The following is a 17,909-nucleotide window of genomic DNA, read 5'->3' as shown; positions in this document are numbered from 1 at the left end:
AGAAAGAATTTCCCACCAGAAGAGAAGAAGTATAGCTGTCAGGCAGAGAGCGACGAAGAACAACATCCGAACCGCTACGACGCCGAAAGCAAATTGGAATGTTTACATCCGGGCAGGCGGAGCCTCCCCGGACAATTAACTGCCTAACCACCTTGTTTGAAGTTCAACGGCCGTTTCCTGCCTACACCTGAAAGTAATCCCTAATGTAAAGGACAGAGGGTTTGCATATTGTGTCGGAACAAACAACATTTTATTGCCTATACTATTAAAAGTATGAGACTTGGAATTCCTAGGTAGTCATGCTGTTGAACTCAAAATTCATTGTTACCTTGTAATCCATGGTTTTATCCCTACTGACATCACAACTGAAATGCCACAGTAATTATTTGATTGTAATTATACACATTTTGTTCTTAATTCACTCAAAATAACAATTTTTGAAAGTAAATTGTATTTTTCCTAACTATACAAACCCGAGGTCCTTTACATTAGGAGATACTTTCAGGCGTAGGCTGGAAAACGGCCGTTGAACTTCAACAAGGTGGTTAGGCAGTTACTGTCCGGGGGCGGAGCACCGCCTGCCCGGATGTAAACATTCCAATTTGCCTTTCGGCCCATGTACAGATTGAGGGGTGGCATGAGGTGGGCATAACTGTAAAAGGACCTCGGGTTTGTATAGTTAGGAAAAATACAATTTACTTTCAAAAATTGTTATTTGTTCCGACACAATATACAAACCCTCGGTCCTTTACATTAGGAGACTTACTGATTGGAGGGAGGAATCTGAAAAAGTCTCTCTGAACTGACTGGAGTTCACCACCTTGTCTTCCCTTCCTGGTCGTAAGAGCGAGGAAGGGAAAAATCACCTCTGACAAAAGATCGGGTTGTAAGAAACGCGAAAGATCTATGTCAGACTTGTGGGACCCTTTGCATGAAAGAGGGAAACGTCAGTTCATGCGAAGTAGGCTAGGAAGAAATGACGTCGGATGACAATAAGGCAAATACAAGCATTGGGTTTGTCTCAAAGTCATTTACTCTTTCCTCCCCTTGCAAGAGAAAGGAGTAGGGGTTGCTTCTATAACCTGAAAGGAAATAGAACGGAAGCTCACGTTATGTGCTTACCTGCCTCGATCGCCCGGTCCAGCTTGTAACGGCACGTCCGCTCCCTGCCCGTGGGAAGAGAGCTTAGGATAGGGAGAAGGAAAAGAGGCCAGTCACTCAACAAACATCTCCCCAATCCTTACCGTACAACATAGGCGAGATGCAACCTGTCCCGTTAGGGGAGCTGGATAAGCTACACAACTTGTTGAGCAGCCACCACAGGACCCAAGGAAAAAGTGTCCAAGGACTTATGTGCAACATCCCGGAGGTAGAAGGAAGTGAAGGTAGTCTGTCGGGACCACACACCTGCCTTCAGTACCTGTGGTACCGACATATTCTTCCGGAATGCGAGGGATGGACCAATGCTGCGGACCTCGTGAGCTCTCGGACGAAGCGTACCGGTGTCGTCTTCTCCTGCAGCAGAGTACGCTCTCCTTATTGTCTCACGAAGCCAAAAAGAGATGGTGTTCTTGGACACTTCTTTCTTGGTCGAGCCGGTGCTAACGAAGAGTCGTCGACACTCAGGCCGGAGGTGCCGAGTCTTCTTCAGATAGCGCCGCAGCACCCTAACAGGACACAGTAGCATCTCGTCTGGATCATTATCTACGAAGTCCTCTAGGGAGGGGATCGTGAAGGACTCGAACCGTGGTCAGGGACCGAAGGATTCTGAGTCTTCGCTACAAAATCCGGGATGAAATCGAGCGTAACTGATCCCCATCCCTTGAGTGTTTTACATCAAAGGAAAGTCCATGAAGTTCGCCAACTCTCTTCATGGACGCCAGGCAAGCAAGAAAACAGTCTTGAGGGTCAGATCCCTGTCTGACGACTCTCTTAAAGGCTCGTAAGGTGCACGAGTCAGGCTCCTTAGAACGAGAGTCACATCCCACGCAGGGGGCCTGAGATCCCTGGGTGGGCAAGACCGTTGGCTTCTCATGAGTAGAGAAATCTCGAAAGAGGAAGAGATGTCTACTCCTTTCAGCCGCAAGACTAGGCCGAGTGCGCGCGGTAGCCTTTACTGCTGAAATGGAGAGAAGCTTCTCGGGCGAAGGAAGACGAGGAAGTCCGCGACCTGCTGAACAGTAGCTCTGACCGGAGAGATACCCTTCGGACGACACCAACCACAGAAGACGGACCACTTTCCCTGGTATACCGCTGCGGAGGATCTTCTGAGGTATCCTGCCATCTCTGTTGCTGCGCAGTGGCGTGAAAAGCCTCTCGCTCGCAAGAGATGGTGGATAACCTCCAGCCGTGAAGACACAGGGAATGCACTGCCAGGTGGAACCGCTGTGCGTGAGGTTGACGCAGAAGGTTGGGCCAGGGGGAATCTCTCTCGTGCCTCGGAGAGAGAGCTAGCAGGTCCGGTACCAATTGGCCTGTGGCCATTTGGGTGCCACCAGAGTCATTCTGAGATTCGGGGTGATCATCACTCGGCTGATTACCCGGCGAATCAGACAGAATGGAGGAAAGGCGTGCGATCGAGGTTGTCCCACGGATGTTGGAAAGCGTCCTCCGCAGGCGGCCCATGGGTCCGGCACGACCGAACAGAAGACCTGAAGTTTTCTGTTGTGCCGGTGGCGAACAGATCTATCACTGGGCGCCCCACAGGTCGAACAGCCTTTCCGCTACTTCCTGATGGAGGGACCATTCGGTCCCTACCACCTGGCTCTGGCGGCTGAGTTTGTCCGCCACTACATTCCTCTTGCCTGGAATGTATCTGGCTGACAGCTCTACCGAGTGAGCTACTGCCCACTCGTGCACCTGCATTGCCAACTGATGAAGCTGATGGGACACCAGTCCCCTGCTTGTTGACATATGCCACTACCGTGGTATTGTCGCTCATCAACACCACGGAGTGTCCCATCACTCGATCCTGGAACTCCTGGAGAGCCAGGAAGGCCGCCTTGAGCTCCAGAATATTGATGTGAAGGTGCTTGTCGTCTCGGTGCCACACTCCCGAAGTCAGCAACTCCTCCAGGTGTGCGCCCCATCCCTCGGTCGATGCGTCCGAAAACAGAAGCATGTCCAGAGGGGGAGTATGCAGGGATACTCCTATTAAGAGGTTCCTGTCGTCCAACCACCAGTGGAGGTCCTTTCTCACTTCCTCGGAAAGAGGAATGAGGAAGGACTGGGGTCTCGGGACTGGGACCAGAGCTCCTTTAGTCTCCACTGGAGAGACCGCAAGTGAAGACGCCCGTGAGGAACTAGCTTTTCTAATGACGACAGGTGACCGATGACGACTTGCCATTGCCGAGCTTGTTGCTCCTGTCGAGACAGGAACAACTGTGCTGCCTCCTTGAACTTGCTGATAGAGTCCGAGGGAAAGACTTTGCTGCCACCGTGTCTATCAGCATGCCCAGGTATTTCGTCCTCTGCTTGGGGTGAGATCTGACTTCTCCAGATTTACCACGATCCCTAGATCCTGGCAAAACTCGAGGAGACGATCCTGTCCTGTAGCAACTGCGAGCAGAGCTCGCCAGGACTAGCCAGTCGTCGAGATACCTCAGAAGACGTATCCCGTGCGAGTGGGCCCAAGCTGACACGAGAGAGAACACTCGTGAACACCTGGGGAGCGGTCGAGAGCCCAAACAAAGTGCCCTGAATTGGAAGACCGACTCCCGAGGACGGAACGGAGGTACTTGCGCGAGGACGGATGGATGGGTATTTGAAAATACGCATCCTTCAAGTCCACCGTAAGCATGAAGTCGTTCTCCCTGATGGAGGCCAGCACCGATCGTGCTGTTTCCATCGTGAACCGAGTCTGGCGAAGGAAACAGTTCAAAGGAGAGAGGGTCTATGACTGGTCTCCATCCCCTGATGCCTTCTCTCGAGAAAGATCCGGCTGTAAAGCCTGGAGACTGGTCCGACACGACTTCTACAGCATTCTTGCTCAGCATGGCTTGCACTTCTTGCTGTAGTGCGATGTCCTTCAACGAACCTGAAAGATAAGTTTGGAGATGGACCGGAGTGTGGTGAGGTGAGGAGGCCGAGACTCGAAAGGGTAGAGATATCCTCCCCGAAGAACATCCACTATCCAGGTCTCGGCTCCATGTCGCTGCCACGTTGCCCAATGGCTCGACAGGCACCCCACCTTTGGCAGCTTCTGGGGGAACGCCGCCCTAGCGTTTCCCCTTCTTCTTCTTACCCTTGCCCCTCTACCGGATTGGAAAGGGGGCTGAAAAGGACGGGAGTAACCCCCTTTTCGAGGAAGAAGAAGGCTGGGTGTTTCCTCGACCCCTTCAAGACTGGGACTTCTTAGGGGCCGAGGAAGGGCCAGCCTGGCCCAAGACCTGGCTGCAGTGGAACGAAAGACCCGGAGGTCTTAACCACTGCCTGGTGGACAAGCCGGTCGTTCTCATCGGCATGGCGTTTGTCCACCGCGGCATCCACCAACTCTCTAGGGAAGAGAGAGAGGAACCCAGCAACGGTCCATTCCGCAGAGCGATTGCCGACTCGGGACCTACAGACTTGGCAAAGCGAGAAGAACGGCGTCTCTTCGCTTTAACACCAAGTTTGCCCACAGGTTTGCAGTCTGGTGGGCAAGGTAGGAAATAGCCCTACCTCCAGACTGGCACAGTCTCCCAAAGCAGAGTCCTCCCAGGTGCGATGGCGCCTGAGGAAGCGGCTACCTTCGATACTGTGAAGGACCACAGATCGAGCCAGGAGACTGCCTGAAAGGCGCCATGGCGGTGGCTTCCAGGGTTGCAGCTTCTTGCTGGGAGAGAAACATTCTCTGCCGACAATTGCTGCAACGAAAGACCCGGATCCAGACGAGTCAGGTCCGGGTCAACCTGTTTAGTCAGCAACGCTCCTTCTATTGGAGAGTAAAAGCGCTTCTGACGAGGTAGAGGGGGAGGAAGAAGCTTCTCCGAGCGGCTCGATCGAAGGGAACTGTCTTGCCCAGACACAAGACCGTTCACCTGATCGAGTACCCCCTCGGCAAGCGTGGACCACGGCAGCCCCACCGAAGCCTTGGGTTCCTTCTTAGGACCCCAGAAGGATTCGAGGCGCGAGGACAATCCACAGACGGCCGTGGTCCCTTCCCGAGGTCATTGTGCCGACGAATCAGCGCTATAACCTCCGAAAAAGTCCTCTGTATTTCGGGGGTGTCCGCATCCTGAGGCAGAGGACCTTCAAGTCCTTCCAGGGTGCGGTCCTCCCGAACTACTCTCCCCGCAGGAGGGAGAACCTCGGCAGACCCCTGAGGATCTTCCTGAACTACACGGGCATAGGACCTGGTCGAGCCAAGGACCGAGCCAGGAACATACCCCCATGCAGTTGAACTCTGAGGAGAACACTCCCCAGAGTTCCTCCTCTCCGACTCACGCCCTTGGAGGAGACCGAAGGAGGCGGAGGGGACAGGGGAGGAAGATCGGGCGCTCCCACTGCCCTTACTGGCAGAACCAGTAGAGGCAGCAGGCCGAGGGCGGTCACCAACCCGCGGTGATGACGGGCCCTCAGGTCGAGGAGAACGTTTCATCCCAGGTGAAACGGTCTCCGAGGAGAGCGGAGCGGCTCGCGAGCTGAGCCGCGCGCGCCTCCCCTGAGCCAGTCTGGCCGTGGGCGCGGCCTGGGACTGGGAGGAGTCGAACGCGGCTGGCTGGCTGGCGCGAGCTTGCGCTGTCCTCTGACGCGCCCCAGACTTCTTCGAGGCCGAAGCCTCTCGGGAAGACTGAGCAGGGGACTTCTTCCCTGTTTCTCCATGCACTCGGCCCCTCGGGGCTGAAGCATTATCCCGGGAACCTGACCTGGCACTGGATGGAGTGCCAGCAGGAAGAGAAGGGGCACCTGCATGCCCCGGCTCTTTCTCTCGTCCCACGCCCTGGTCTGTACGGCGAGAAGTGTCCACCGTAACAGACTGGGGTATCCTGGTCTCCTTGGAGACCCGGGTACTGAGCAACTCGCGAACGAGTCCGACGGTCTCGCTGGCCTTAGAAGCAGGAGGTTTCTTAGGCGCAGCGGGGGAGAGTGCCGACCTTGGTCTGCACACCCTGGTTCCCGCTGCCCCTGGCCCGGAGGCCGGAACAGCGGTTCCCTGATCCGAAGATCGGGAAGAACCAACGAGAAACCCACTGCCTTCTGTGTGGAAGGAGACAGACCCTTCCGAAATCTCAGTGATAGGTTTCTTAGGGGAGAGACAGACTTCTTCTTCTTCGGCCGCGAAGCCTTGGAAGAGGAAGAGGAAGAAGCAGCAGACGACGACGACGATGAAGACGAAGATGAAGACGACGACGACACCTTCCTAGACCTCTTCTTCTTCTTCTTCTTCACCATCTGCTTCAGGAAAGCAGTCAGATCACCAATCCAAGAAAGCGAAGACGCGGACTCAGGAACAGCAGGAACAGGAACAGCGGAGGGGCCACAACAGCAGAAGGTGCAACCGGGCAGAGACGGGCGGAGCTCGGACCAGCAATTGCCTGGGCAGCGAGAGCCGCGTGTCGGCCAGGAACCGAAGTGGGCGGGGCCAGGGATGCAAGCGCCGCCCCTCCCGCATGCAGATCTGGTACGGGCCGCGCCAAGGTCGCTGGAAAGGGAACTGAGGCAGACGAAGGGCCGGGCTGGAGAGACAGACGAGGAACCGTATCCAAGGCCAGGCCATGTTCAGCAACGGGGCAGCAACAGTCACATACGGGTGCGATGGCGTCACCATGTAGGAGGGGCCAGTCGCGAGAATGGTGCCAGAAAGCCAGGTGGCAGGGGAACAGCGTGCTGGCCCGCGGATGACGCCGATACCTGGGTGTCCAGATGTGAAGCAACTGAAATCGGCATCTGGACAAACCGCGAAAAGGTGACAGTCGTGGTAGTGGCTGTTGCTGCCGTGTGGGTCGTGACTGGAGAGGGGGCCATGGGAGCCAAACCTTCCAGAGCCGAGCCAGGTAGGCCCGGGTGCAGCCAGGGTGAACTTGGTATCATCGTCTGGCTATCGAGCCCGGTACCTGAAGCAAAAGTCGGGTTAATAGAAGAAGCCTCCACCCGCTCCGAAGGGAAAAACTCCCCCTCCGAACGGGAAGAGACTTCCGAGATGAAGCCGCTGGTCCAACTCTCCCGTGCCCTTCCACAAACGAAGAAACGTAAGAGGAAGGGGAGGGGAATCCTCACCCGAGGGAGAGGGAGCAAGAAGAGGAAGTTCGCTGGGAGGTAGAAACGCAGACCCGAAACATCGGCCACCAACGGGTCGTCGGGGCGTATTTCCCTCGGACGACTCCTTGGTAGGCTTACGACGGTAAGATCTCCTCCTTCGAACTTGCCCCATTGCTCGGAGGACCATAAACAACACTCATTACAAGTAGAGTCGCGTGAACACACCGCCCCTGCAAGATGTGCAGAGAGCGTGTGGGTCCACATCGACTCTAGATCTAAAGGAATTACACTTTTTCCTCCCACCCCAGGACATACACGCTGGGGATGGGAGGATTTAGATGATTTATCCATAACACAAAAATGAAAAAGGAAAATTCCCACCAAGAATGATGAAGAAAAAAAATGCAGTCAGGCAGAGAGCGAAGAACAACGTCCGTGCGCTCGACGGCCGAAAGCAAATTGGAATGTTTACATCCGGGCAGGCGGTGCTCCCGCCTCCCGGACAGTAACTGCCTAACCACCTTGTTGAAGTTCAACGGCCGTTTTCCAGCCTACGCCTGAAAGTATCTCCTAATGTAAAGGACCGAGGGTTTGTATATTGTGTCGAACAAATACCACTTACAATACAAGAGAATGGTTGCTTACAACACTTTACCCCATCAAAGTAGTGAAACTGTGGTGGGAACAATTTTCCAGCCTTATTGTACATCTGGCTGCCACTACATCCGAGAGCGGACGACGCATTAGTGAATCGTTCATCATAAAAATGTTGTATTTTGTTGTTATGGCTTTTCATTGATTTAAGTCCATATTACTGTGTAAACTTCTCTGACATGTAATGAGTACATAATGTCACCACTTTGGCAAAAATGCTAAAAAGTTGAGTATGACAATTTATCTAGTATTGGTACAAGAGTCAAGATGCCATGACATCAAAATACAAGACTGAAATAAAGGTTTTAAATCCAAAGTTATTACTTAAAATACCATTATATTTGACAAAACTTAGACTATGTATGTCATATATATATATTACACTGTATGTAATATATACAGTATTAATAAATAAAAAATATGATAAGAAAACGCATTGAAATTTGTCTCAGGAATCTGGTTTGTTCCAAAAACAGTGAATATTTTCAAATAAATTATAATAAACACGTAATACATTTACTCAATTTATAACCTTATTCTGGTCTTTAGCTACCTAATTTTTTAAATATCTAGCGCTCCAGCGTCCCGAAAATTCGCTAGAGTTCCCCATCCATGGCTCAAAGGCTGCCAGCATTTACCACTGATGTCAAGGAAATGGTACCAGTGTCTATGGATACAAATATTTTGCAGATTTAACACAGGAAATGGGCAGTTTGTTTACACAATTGATTCAGCAAATGTCGAGACAGCATCACTCGTCTGCTTTTAAGGTGTTTTAAGTGAAACTTCTGAGAGCATCATGGCCGGTAAGTTACCACCGTGCACGGCTAAACCTTGATGAACCTCTGTTTAATCGGAAATGTGCCATTATTTTATAATTTAGGAGAAAACGGTTGATAGGAGCGCAGAGGTCTTGGCATGCTGTGTAGAGGGGGCACAAAGTCTCACTGATGCTGATGGGGGTGCATTCAAATGCATTTTCTGGAAGTGTTCAGAGCACGGGGGAATTACACAACATGTCACAGCCCGATGATTTATCTTGCATTCCAGGACAGCCAGCATACAACTTCTGAGGTTAATTACAAGTTAATTACAGTCGACCGACAAAAATAATGGTAAATTCCTGATAAGCAACCAAAATACTATAGGAAAAATCAATTTCCCAAGTAATACCCCATGTGGGCATATTGCTTGGTTCTACCTGTACCTTTAGGCCTATCACAGTAAATCTATGATGTCGGAAACATTAATTTCAGCCAATCGAGAGGTTTCTACCCAAAACCTGCGTTGGTGAGCGGACAGATGAAATGAAACCGACCACAGGTACGGAACCAGAGGGCCCGGTAGTAGGCTGGTCTTAAGTTTTACTACTAACCTAAAAATACGGGTTTACAGAGTTCCCACCATGGCGGAGACTACATTAAGCTATGATGACATTATTTTGCCAATAGGTAGCTTAACCAAGCGCCTGTAACGGAAATAAAAGAAAACCCCAATTTCACCAGGTCTACGCCTGAGTTTACCTACTCACCCTGAATTCTGAACCATGCTGAAGGGTAAGCTGTCAACACCCAGGCTGACTGTACTAAGAATGTTATTAATTCCTCATACGAGATCTACCATCTTGTTAAAATGTACTCTTACACAATTATCAAAGTACTTGAACTTTGAACGGATTGTTGCCTGACGTCTCGTCAGCTGATAATAATAGTAGTAGTAATTCGGGACACAATTTAAAACGGCTCCTTCGCCCTTTCTAATTTGCCTTCTACTGTGCTTGCTTAGATTTTCTATGGTACTATATGCGTTTCCTAATTTCCCATATTTTCGTTTTATTTTCTGCTTAGATCTATAAAAAATAGGTTACTAGCTATTAGTTTAGCTTTATCTTCATGGCATAGCTACTGCACGAAACTAAGCCTATTCATAATATAGTACGCTGGGCAATAACGTGAAAAAATGTTCCAAATTTGCATTTACTTTCCTCGGTGGAAACATTAGGTTTATTTCTCCTTCAACTTTTCCTCATTATTTAACGCTGTCGTGCTCATTCTAGCCCTCCTAATCAACATTGTACTTTCGGTGTTATCCAAGTTTATTCTTTAGCTTGCCCTAATTTTTATTATTTCTTTCCAAGTTTTTCACTAATCTCCTAAACCTTACTTAAAATTAAGTCTGACTCCTTCAAATAATCCTCAATTTGAACAATTCAAAATATTTTTTTGTACCTGTAATGGTTCAAGGTTATCTCATAATTGAGACTTCCTATTACTGTTGAGATTACTCTTCAGATACGATGGCATTACTAGCCCCTTCTCATACAGCTTCTCTATCGTCACCTGCTATATCTTTTACTTAAGAATGAATTAGCCATGTTTTTCATCTCTTTTCCTTTAATCTGAACCATTTTCAGTAGTTCTCTTGAGTAATCTTCATATATTAATGATTGAAACACCTAGGTACTTTATGTAATGTTATATTCTTATTCCTTCATCGCATGGATGCATTTACTTCATCGATGCTGTATCATCGCTGAACATGAATAAATTAATTGTAACTTTGTCATAAATGAGCTACACTCATTATCTTGTAAGGTGTCAAAGAAACGAGCAGGTAAAAGTTACTGCTACTTTATTACAGATCCAGCCAGTTTATATAGCGGCCGACTGACGCCGGCCCGCGAGAGACAATGGAATTGACTGTGACCTGAGGTCGAAACAATAAACAATAATATGCAGTGAACGAGTATAAATTACAATTGTGGTGAAACTTTAAAGTTTTAGGCCCACATTCGGTACGATTTCATTCAACCTTAAGCCCTCCTGCCCTAGCTTTGAATGAGACCAAGTTACAGTGCTGAGGAGTTTACTAACTTACTTAAATGTACCATGAAGTCAAGAAACATTATATTCTTTCCAACAAAGTGCAGTTGAGAAACAATCAACTATATTTCCTGCACCAATTCTTTTTGGGTGATGCCACACGGGTTCACAAATACGCATTTAAAAAGTTTAACACATATAATTAATATTTAAAGGACACAACAATCATCCAAGTTACATTAAGAAGCAAGAAAACATTAACATATTACTGCAAAAATTGACAAAACGTTACGTTACTTCGATAGAGGAAAACATAAATGGCCAAAAAAAAGGGGGATTTCAGAATATTCTTATGAAGAAATTACTGCAATGGCGACGACAGTTCACGAGGTGATGGGGCTGGATTTTACGAGAATTTCTTCTACAACTTGGCTTTCTGGAGTTTGCTGCGAAACAGGCAGAGCATCATGTTCTCACCCTGGAAGAAAACTCGGGAGCAGTACATTGGATAGCACAGTTGTCACATCTACAAAACTACAGGGTTACGTAACAAACCATCAACTAAAACACAAACATTAAGTTGTTTAATCGTAACCCAACATACAAAAAAAAAGGGTTTCGTCCAGAAGGCAAGCTTAAACTACTGGCATGTGCCCTCACAACAAGAAAATAACATATACATTGTCCACAGGAAGAAGTTTGACAACACTGCAATCTGATGTCATCTAATTTTATAGAGATGGATAAAATTTGCGAGAAAGGTGTTTTACTACTTTAAATATTAATGTACTAATTTATACAAACTCATTGCTATAGTTAATATAATAAAAAGCTTCTTCTGTGGAGCAAAACAATCACATCAACGTATTTTTTCATAGAAACTGTGAAATACATCAAAATAAGTATTTAAGAAAACTAGGAAATTTTATTCAAGGGGAATAAATGGCAATTTTTGACATTCTCCCCCAAGAAAGAATCATAATTAGAAGTAATCACAACTGCACCCAGGAGCGAATTGAATTGAATAACGCTATGCAGCTGTGACCATCTTAACACAACAAAATTTAAATCAAATATACATTTTAAAGTACATCCATAATTTCCTTCAGGAAATGATTAAATCCTTTCTCTCTTGATCACAGCGGATTGCTGCTGCACGCCGAGGTCTCGTACCACTCAGAGGCACACTATCTGGCTCCTGAGTTACGACACCATCAAATTCCCTCTCGGGTAATTCCAGAAGTACGAGCTTTGTGATTGATCTCATGTATAGTTTATTATTCACTCTCACTTCTACAGACCTAATCACACCATCAGACGATGGAAACAGCTGGGTAACCTTACCCAATGAGAGGAGGGATCTATAGCCTTTCCCAGATGATCTTCTAAGTCTACCATCACTATGTCCCCAACTTTCACATTTGCAGAGAGATAATCACTAGAATTAAAATGTCCCTCTCTCAAGGACACTAAATAGTCTCTTTTCAAGAGTTCTCAAATTTTCTTAGCACTGATGATAATCTAAAATATTGTTCTCTAAGATCACTTGAACTCATGAAATCTGGGTCATCAGTTGCTGAATTGTTAAGAGGAGGGGAAATACAAATATTTCGCCCATAAAGTAACATGGAGGGAGTCAAAGCCTCACAATCTCGATCAGAGGAGAGATAAGTCAGTGGTCGAGAATTTATCACAGCTTGAAACTCGACAAGTAGAGTTCTCAACTCTTCAAAGGATACCCGTTTGTGATATAAGGCTTTGGACAAACATCCCTTTAGAATTCCAATAGGGCGTTCATAAAAGCCTCCAGACCAGGGGGCTCGCGGTGTAATGAACTTCCAATTAACACAATTTCCTTCAAGGTATGACTTTACCTCTGGTTCATCCATAATTTCCTTCAGGAAATTATTAAATCCAACAAAATTCCTACCATTGTCAGATATAATCAGACTCGGCAGAGAATGATATGCTACAAAGCGTCGAAAAGCCAGTAGGAAATCGGAAGCAGTCATGGAATGAGTCAATTCAAAATGAACTGCCCTGCTCGTAGTACAGGTAAATAGACATATAAAGACCTTCTCCTCCAAGCCAGTCTCATGATCAAAAACATTAATAGCACCAGTATAATCAACTCCTACTGATTGGAAAGATCTATCATATCTCACTCTTTCTGTGGGTAATGGTGGAGGAGGAGGCAAACACAACCGTTTCTTGGTTAACTTCTGACACAAAACACACTTTGACAGAATTGATTTGATAACTTGTCGTGCTTTCGGTACCCAAAAAGTTTCTCTCAACAATACCAGTACAGAATTGACACCACAATGGTGATGATGTCTATGCAAATGTTCAACTATCAACACTGTTAAATAACTTCTGGAAGGCAATAACATTGGGCACTGAGTATCATAAGACATGGAAGCGTTTTTCATGCGACCCTGAGACCTAATTAGATTTTCCTCATCAACAAATAAGATCAACTGATTACAGAAATTCTTAATATCCATGGACACTCCATGTGAATTCTTATCACAGAGGTACATTCTGGTAGTAGAAAAATGTTGCCTCTGTTCAAGGAGGACAAGTGCTTTCATTTCGTTAACAACAAACTTAGAACCTTTACTGCATTTATTAAGAAAAAGCAATATTGACCTCATGATACGTTTAATCTTACTTAAATTACTGTAACGTGGGATGTCAATTAATGGGGTTGGAGGGTTAACAAACTTAGGTTCTGAAAGAATTTCATTAACATGCACAGTTTCTGTAGCTAAAGATTGGGGATAATCACCAGTTAAAAGCCATTTAGGGCCATTCCACCATGAGGAATTTTGCGCTAAATCTTTACTAGTACTAGCTCTGGATAGAATATCAGCTGGATTATCCTTAGAGGGGGTATACCATGTAAAGGGAAACTTGAATTCATTAATTTCAGTGACTCTGTTTCGTACATAGGGAATTTTACTATTATTGTTCTTCACCCAACAAATAGAAACCATGGAGTCACTCCAGAGAGTGCAAGAACTCAATCTCAAATCATCATTCTGCATTAATCTTCCAGCAAGTTTCGCACCCAAGGACAAGGCTGTCAATTCCAAACGCGGAATAGTCTGTTTAGGGTTTGGTGCAACTTTACACTTACTGACCAGTAAACTGCTTACACTTCTCTTGAAATCAATCACATAGGCAGCAGCTCCATATGCCTTGTTAGAGGCATCACAAAATACATGTAAGTGGGAACATTCAGGATGTACAACAAACCTAGGAAACTTTAAACTTTCTACATTTCTAATACACTTGCAAATTTCATCAAACCTTGAACATAATGATTCTGGCAAAGGGTCATCCCACCCGTAGTCACTCCACAAACATTTAAGAAAATATTTACCTCTCACCTGTATTGGTGACAATAATCCTAGAGGATCAAACATTCGAGCTATTACTGATAAAACCTTTCGCTTGGTTAAAGGTCCTTCATACTCACAATTTACTTCCTTCAGTGACATCTCATCTTGTGTTAGATACCACTCTAAACCCAAAACGTTCACTCTTTCTTTGATAACATCTATGGTTCTGTTAAACTCTGAATCATTACCGACCCATTCTTGTAGAGGCATATTAGCATCTTCAAGAATCTCATTTATTACTGGATACTCATCCATCAAGACTGACACATCCTTGTAAGTTTTACTAAAATTATCTACATAGAAATTCTTCATCAGAGATGATGCAAGGGGATTATCATGTAAAGATAAATGATGCAAAAGGGTTTGCTGCAAGAGAAAGGGGGAGCATGTAGCTCCAAAACAAACTACACAAAACCGGTAAGTTACAGTAGACTTCAAATCGGAGGATCAGTTATCCATAGAAATCTGCAATAATCACGACAGTCAGGTGAAATGCCTATCCTTAAAAAGGCTTTACTGATATCTGAAATCACAGCTACTGGGTTTGTACGGAAACTCAACAGGGCATCAAAAAGTTTAGTAGTTAATGAGGGACCAGTTAATAAACAATCATTTAAGGAAAGTTCTCCTTTAGCCTTGGAAGAAGCATTAAAAACTATTCGAATGGGAGTTGTTTCTGAATCCTTCAATACAGCATGGTGGGGTAAATAATGCCCTATAATAGGGGAGCCTGAGGGAATTAATTCTATAAACACAGACTGAACGTAATCTTTGATAATCTTATCATAATGAGCATACAAGGAGGGGTCAGATTCGAATTTATGTAGCGAGGAATTTAATTGACCAATGGCTATTCTATAGTTAACAGGCGGTCTACTTTCATCTTTAAATGGCAAGGAAACTTCATACTTATTGTCAACCCTTTTTACTTTATCCATAAAACACTTAACTGATTCTCTTTCTTCAGGACTAATTTCAGATTGACGAATACCAACACTTTCTAAATCCCATAATTTTCTAACTTCACAACAAGAATTAATAGGGATTTCCTCTACTTCTATTCTTGAACATACATTTGATGTAGTAATCTCATTAGATTCTACATCGTCATAAGACCAACTAGGAAGAGGTCCAAAAATTAGTGCACCACCAGAACTATTCAATATCTGTATTCCAGAGCAAATTTGACTGTTGTGAATGAATTTTCCATAGTAATCAGCTCCAATGACCAATTCTATACCATTCACTTCATCTGAATTTAAATCATTATCTGCTAATTTTATGCCTTTACTCGTCAAGAACGCAGCTGACTTACTTAAACCTGGAGAATAAATTCTGAATTAACTCTATCGAATGCAATGGCATTAATGACAGTACGAATCTTACCTAGTCTCACCACAACTCTTACTATATTACAATTGACTTCCATGGCATCACTGCCAAATGGTTTTACCTTTAAGGCTGCTGTTGCTATGGACGGTAGACTAAGCTTATGAGCTAATTCCTTTGCAATAAACGTTCTTTGTGCACCAGAATCAAAGAGTGCTCTCCCAAAGGAACGATGTCCATTCCCTGACACAATTACATTAGCAGTAGGAAGAGCAGTCGAAACAGAACTCTTATTAGTCTGAGAATGATCAATACCCAAAGAAGCAGTCATAACTACTGGGAATCACCTTTACTTACAGCACCTTTAGAATCATTATGAGATTTCCCAGAATTAACATTTGACTTACTAACATTAGTACTATTTACACTCAACTTTGGTGGAGCAGGATTAACAGGATTTTCTGTTTTCTTACAAATCATCGGGTAATGAGGCCCATCACATATATTACATTTCGGTTTGTTTCTACATTCAGAGAATAAATGACCTCCTTTGAGGCAAGCAAAGCACAATCTTAAATATTTAACTCTGTCCCTTCTACTATCAATGGTTTTGAAAGTCTTACAATCGCGAGAGGCATGGTTCGATGAGCAAAACACACAATTATGGTAAGAACTACTATTACTAGGCTTACTGTTACTTTGTTGTGCTCTCTGCACGTTTTGCACATTTGAGGGAATCACTTTAGAATAGTTACCCTGATCACGGTTTCTCTTATTAGAATTCTCACCTTCGTAACAAAATTCCATTAATTCACAAACATATTTCAAACCTGAGGAAATTTGCTTTAAATCAAGAGACATACTATTATGTTTATTAGCTACAGCCTTACGTGTTTCAGGTGATAATTTCTCGCATATTATACTAGAGAAAATGGGGTTCATGGCCTCTACATCTAAATTCAATGTGTTCATTTGTAAGATAATCTTCTCATATTCCAATTTGAACGTGTTCAAATCCTCTATTGTATGACTGGGAGGGACTAAATGCGTTAACTTGGACATAAGTCTACGTTTCAATTTGTCCTTATTATCATACTTCTCCTTAAGGGTCTGAATAGCTACTGAATAATTGGCATTAGTGACAGGCAAACCTTCTATGGCTTTAAAGGCGTTATCCTTTAAACTAGCTCTAAGGGTAGAAAACTTAATCACATTGGAAATATCCCTACGATCGTGAACTAAACTGTTAAATATATCCCAAATTGCAAGCCATTGTTCTTCCCCACCGCTAAATTCAGGTATCTTAATTGCTGGGAGTTTAGGGGGAGGGAGAGGGTTAATGGGAGCCGAAGGAGGAGGCAAAGCGGGCTGTTGATTTATATCTCCCGTGTCAATCTCGCTCATAGTTTTCTGTGCAGTAGCAATAGCTTTCCTTACACATCTAGTTATTGCTCTATAACTTCTACATAAACTATCATATTCACTATCCTGTGAAATAATCGTCACATTCTGTGACCAACTATCTTCAAAACGTCGTAGACCCTCAATAAGACAACGTTCATACATTACAAGGGTCGATTTTGGTGTATCAGTATCACCAATGCAGTTATCTGTCTCATCAAGCAAGTCTTGTAAGGAAATAATTTCCCTTTCAATAACTACCCTAATCTTGGAATCCATTTTCTTGTTAATGGATCAATAAGAAACTTGCTCAAATATCAAAATGTATGGCAAATTATCTAAACCTGATTGAAAATATAACTAATCTTATTCATAGGTCGAATAACATTCACTGAATGATAGATAATTTGACCACGTGCTCTTCATCACTTCACAAAATAAATCTGGTCACGAAAACCTAAGTTCAAAATAGCTACGAAAATTCAACAAGAATTTCTTCACAGAGTAATCACTAAATACGAACAATAATGTTCCATAAACAATAGATTACTTGGCAAAACACTCCATGTAATCATCACTTCACAAAATACATCTGGTCACGAAAACCTAAGTTCAAAAATGGCTACGAAATTCAACAAGAATTTCTTCACAGAGTGATCACTAAATACGAACAATAATGTTCCTTAAACAATAGATTACTTGGCAAAACACTCCAAGTAATTCAATACCTTACCCTGCTCACCAAATAACTTTGGACACGTGCCAGCTACACTAAAATGACTTTATAGCCATCCATCACCAACGTGAACTTTATCGTAAATTATCTTTAACATCCAAAAAAATCCTTTGTGAATCGTTATGGCATCCGGTTCGTTCGAAGGACCAAAGCAAAGTACTACTATAACTAGCAAAGAATGTGGTGAAACTTTAAAGTTTTAGGCCCACATTCGGTACGATTTCATTCAACCTTAAGCCCTCCTGCCCTAGCTTTGAATGAGACCAAGTTACAGTGCTGAGGAGTTTACTAACTTACTTAAATGTACCATGAAGTCAAGAAACATTATGTTCTTTCCAACAAAGTGCAGTTGAGAAACAATCAACTATATTTCCTGCACCA

The 17,909-nt window shown here is 44.7% G+C and overlaps 1 protein-coding gene across 1 annotated transcript in view; it reads right to left on the bottom strand.

Annotated features, from left to right (window-relative positions):
* Positions 1-9,551, bottom strand: part of LOC136836131 (hydroxysteroid dehydrogenase-like protein 2) — a 68,674-nt gene extending 59,123 nt beyond the window's left edge. The window contains exon 1 of the mRNA XM_067100123.1: positions 9,365-9,551. Coding sequence (XP_066956224.1) covers positions 9,365-9,381 — 17 coding nt within the window. The 5' untranslated portion in view covers positions 9,382-9,551. The remainder of the gene's footprint in view (positions 1-9,364) is intronic.
* Between the last annotated feature and the right edge of the window lie 8,358 nt (positions 9,552-17,909).

Source organism: Macrobrachium rosenbergii, chromosome 56 (assembly GCF_040412425.1).
Source record: "Macrobrachium rosenbergii isolate ZJJX-2024 chromosome 56, ASM4041242v1, whole genome shotgun sequence".
NCBI lineage: Eukaryota > Metazoa > Arthropoda > Malacostraca > Decapoda > Palaemonidae > Macrobrachium > Macrobrachium rosenbergii.
This window is presented reverse-complemented; position numbering and strand designations above follow the sequence as displayed.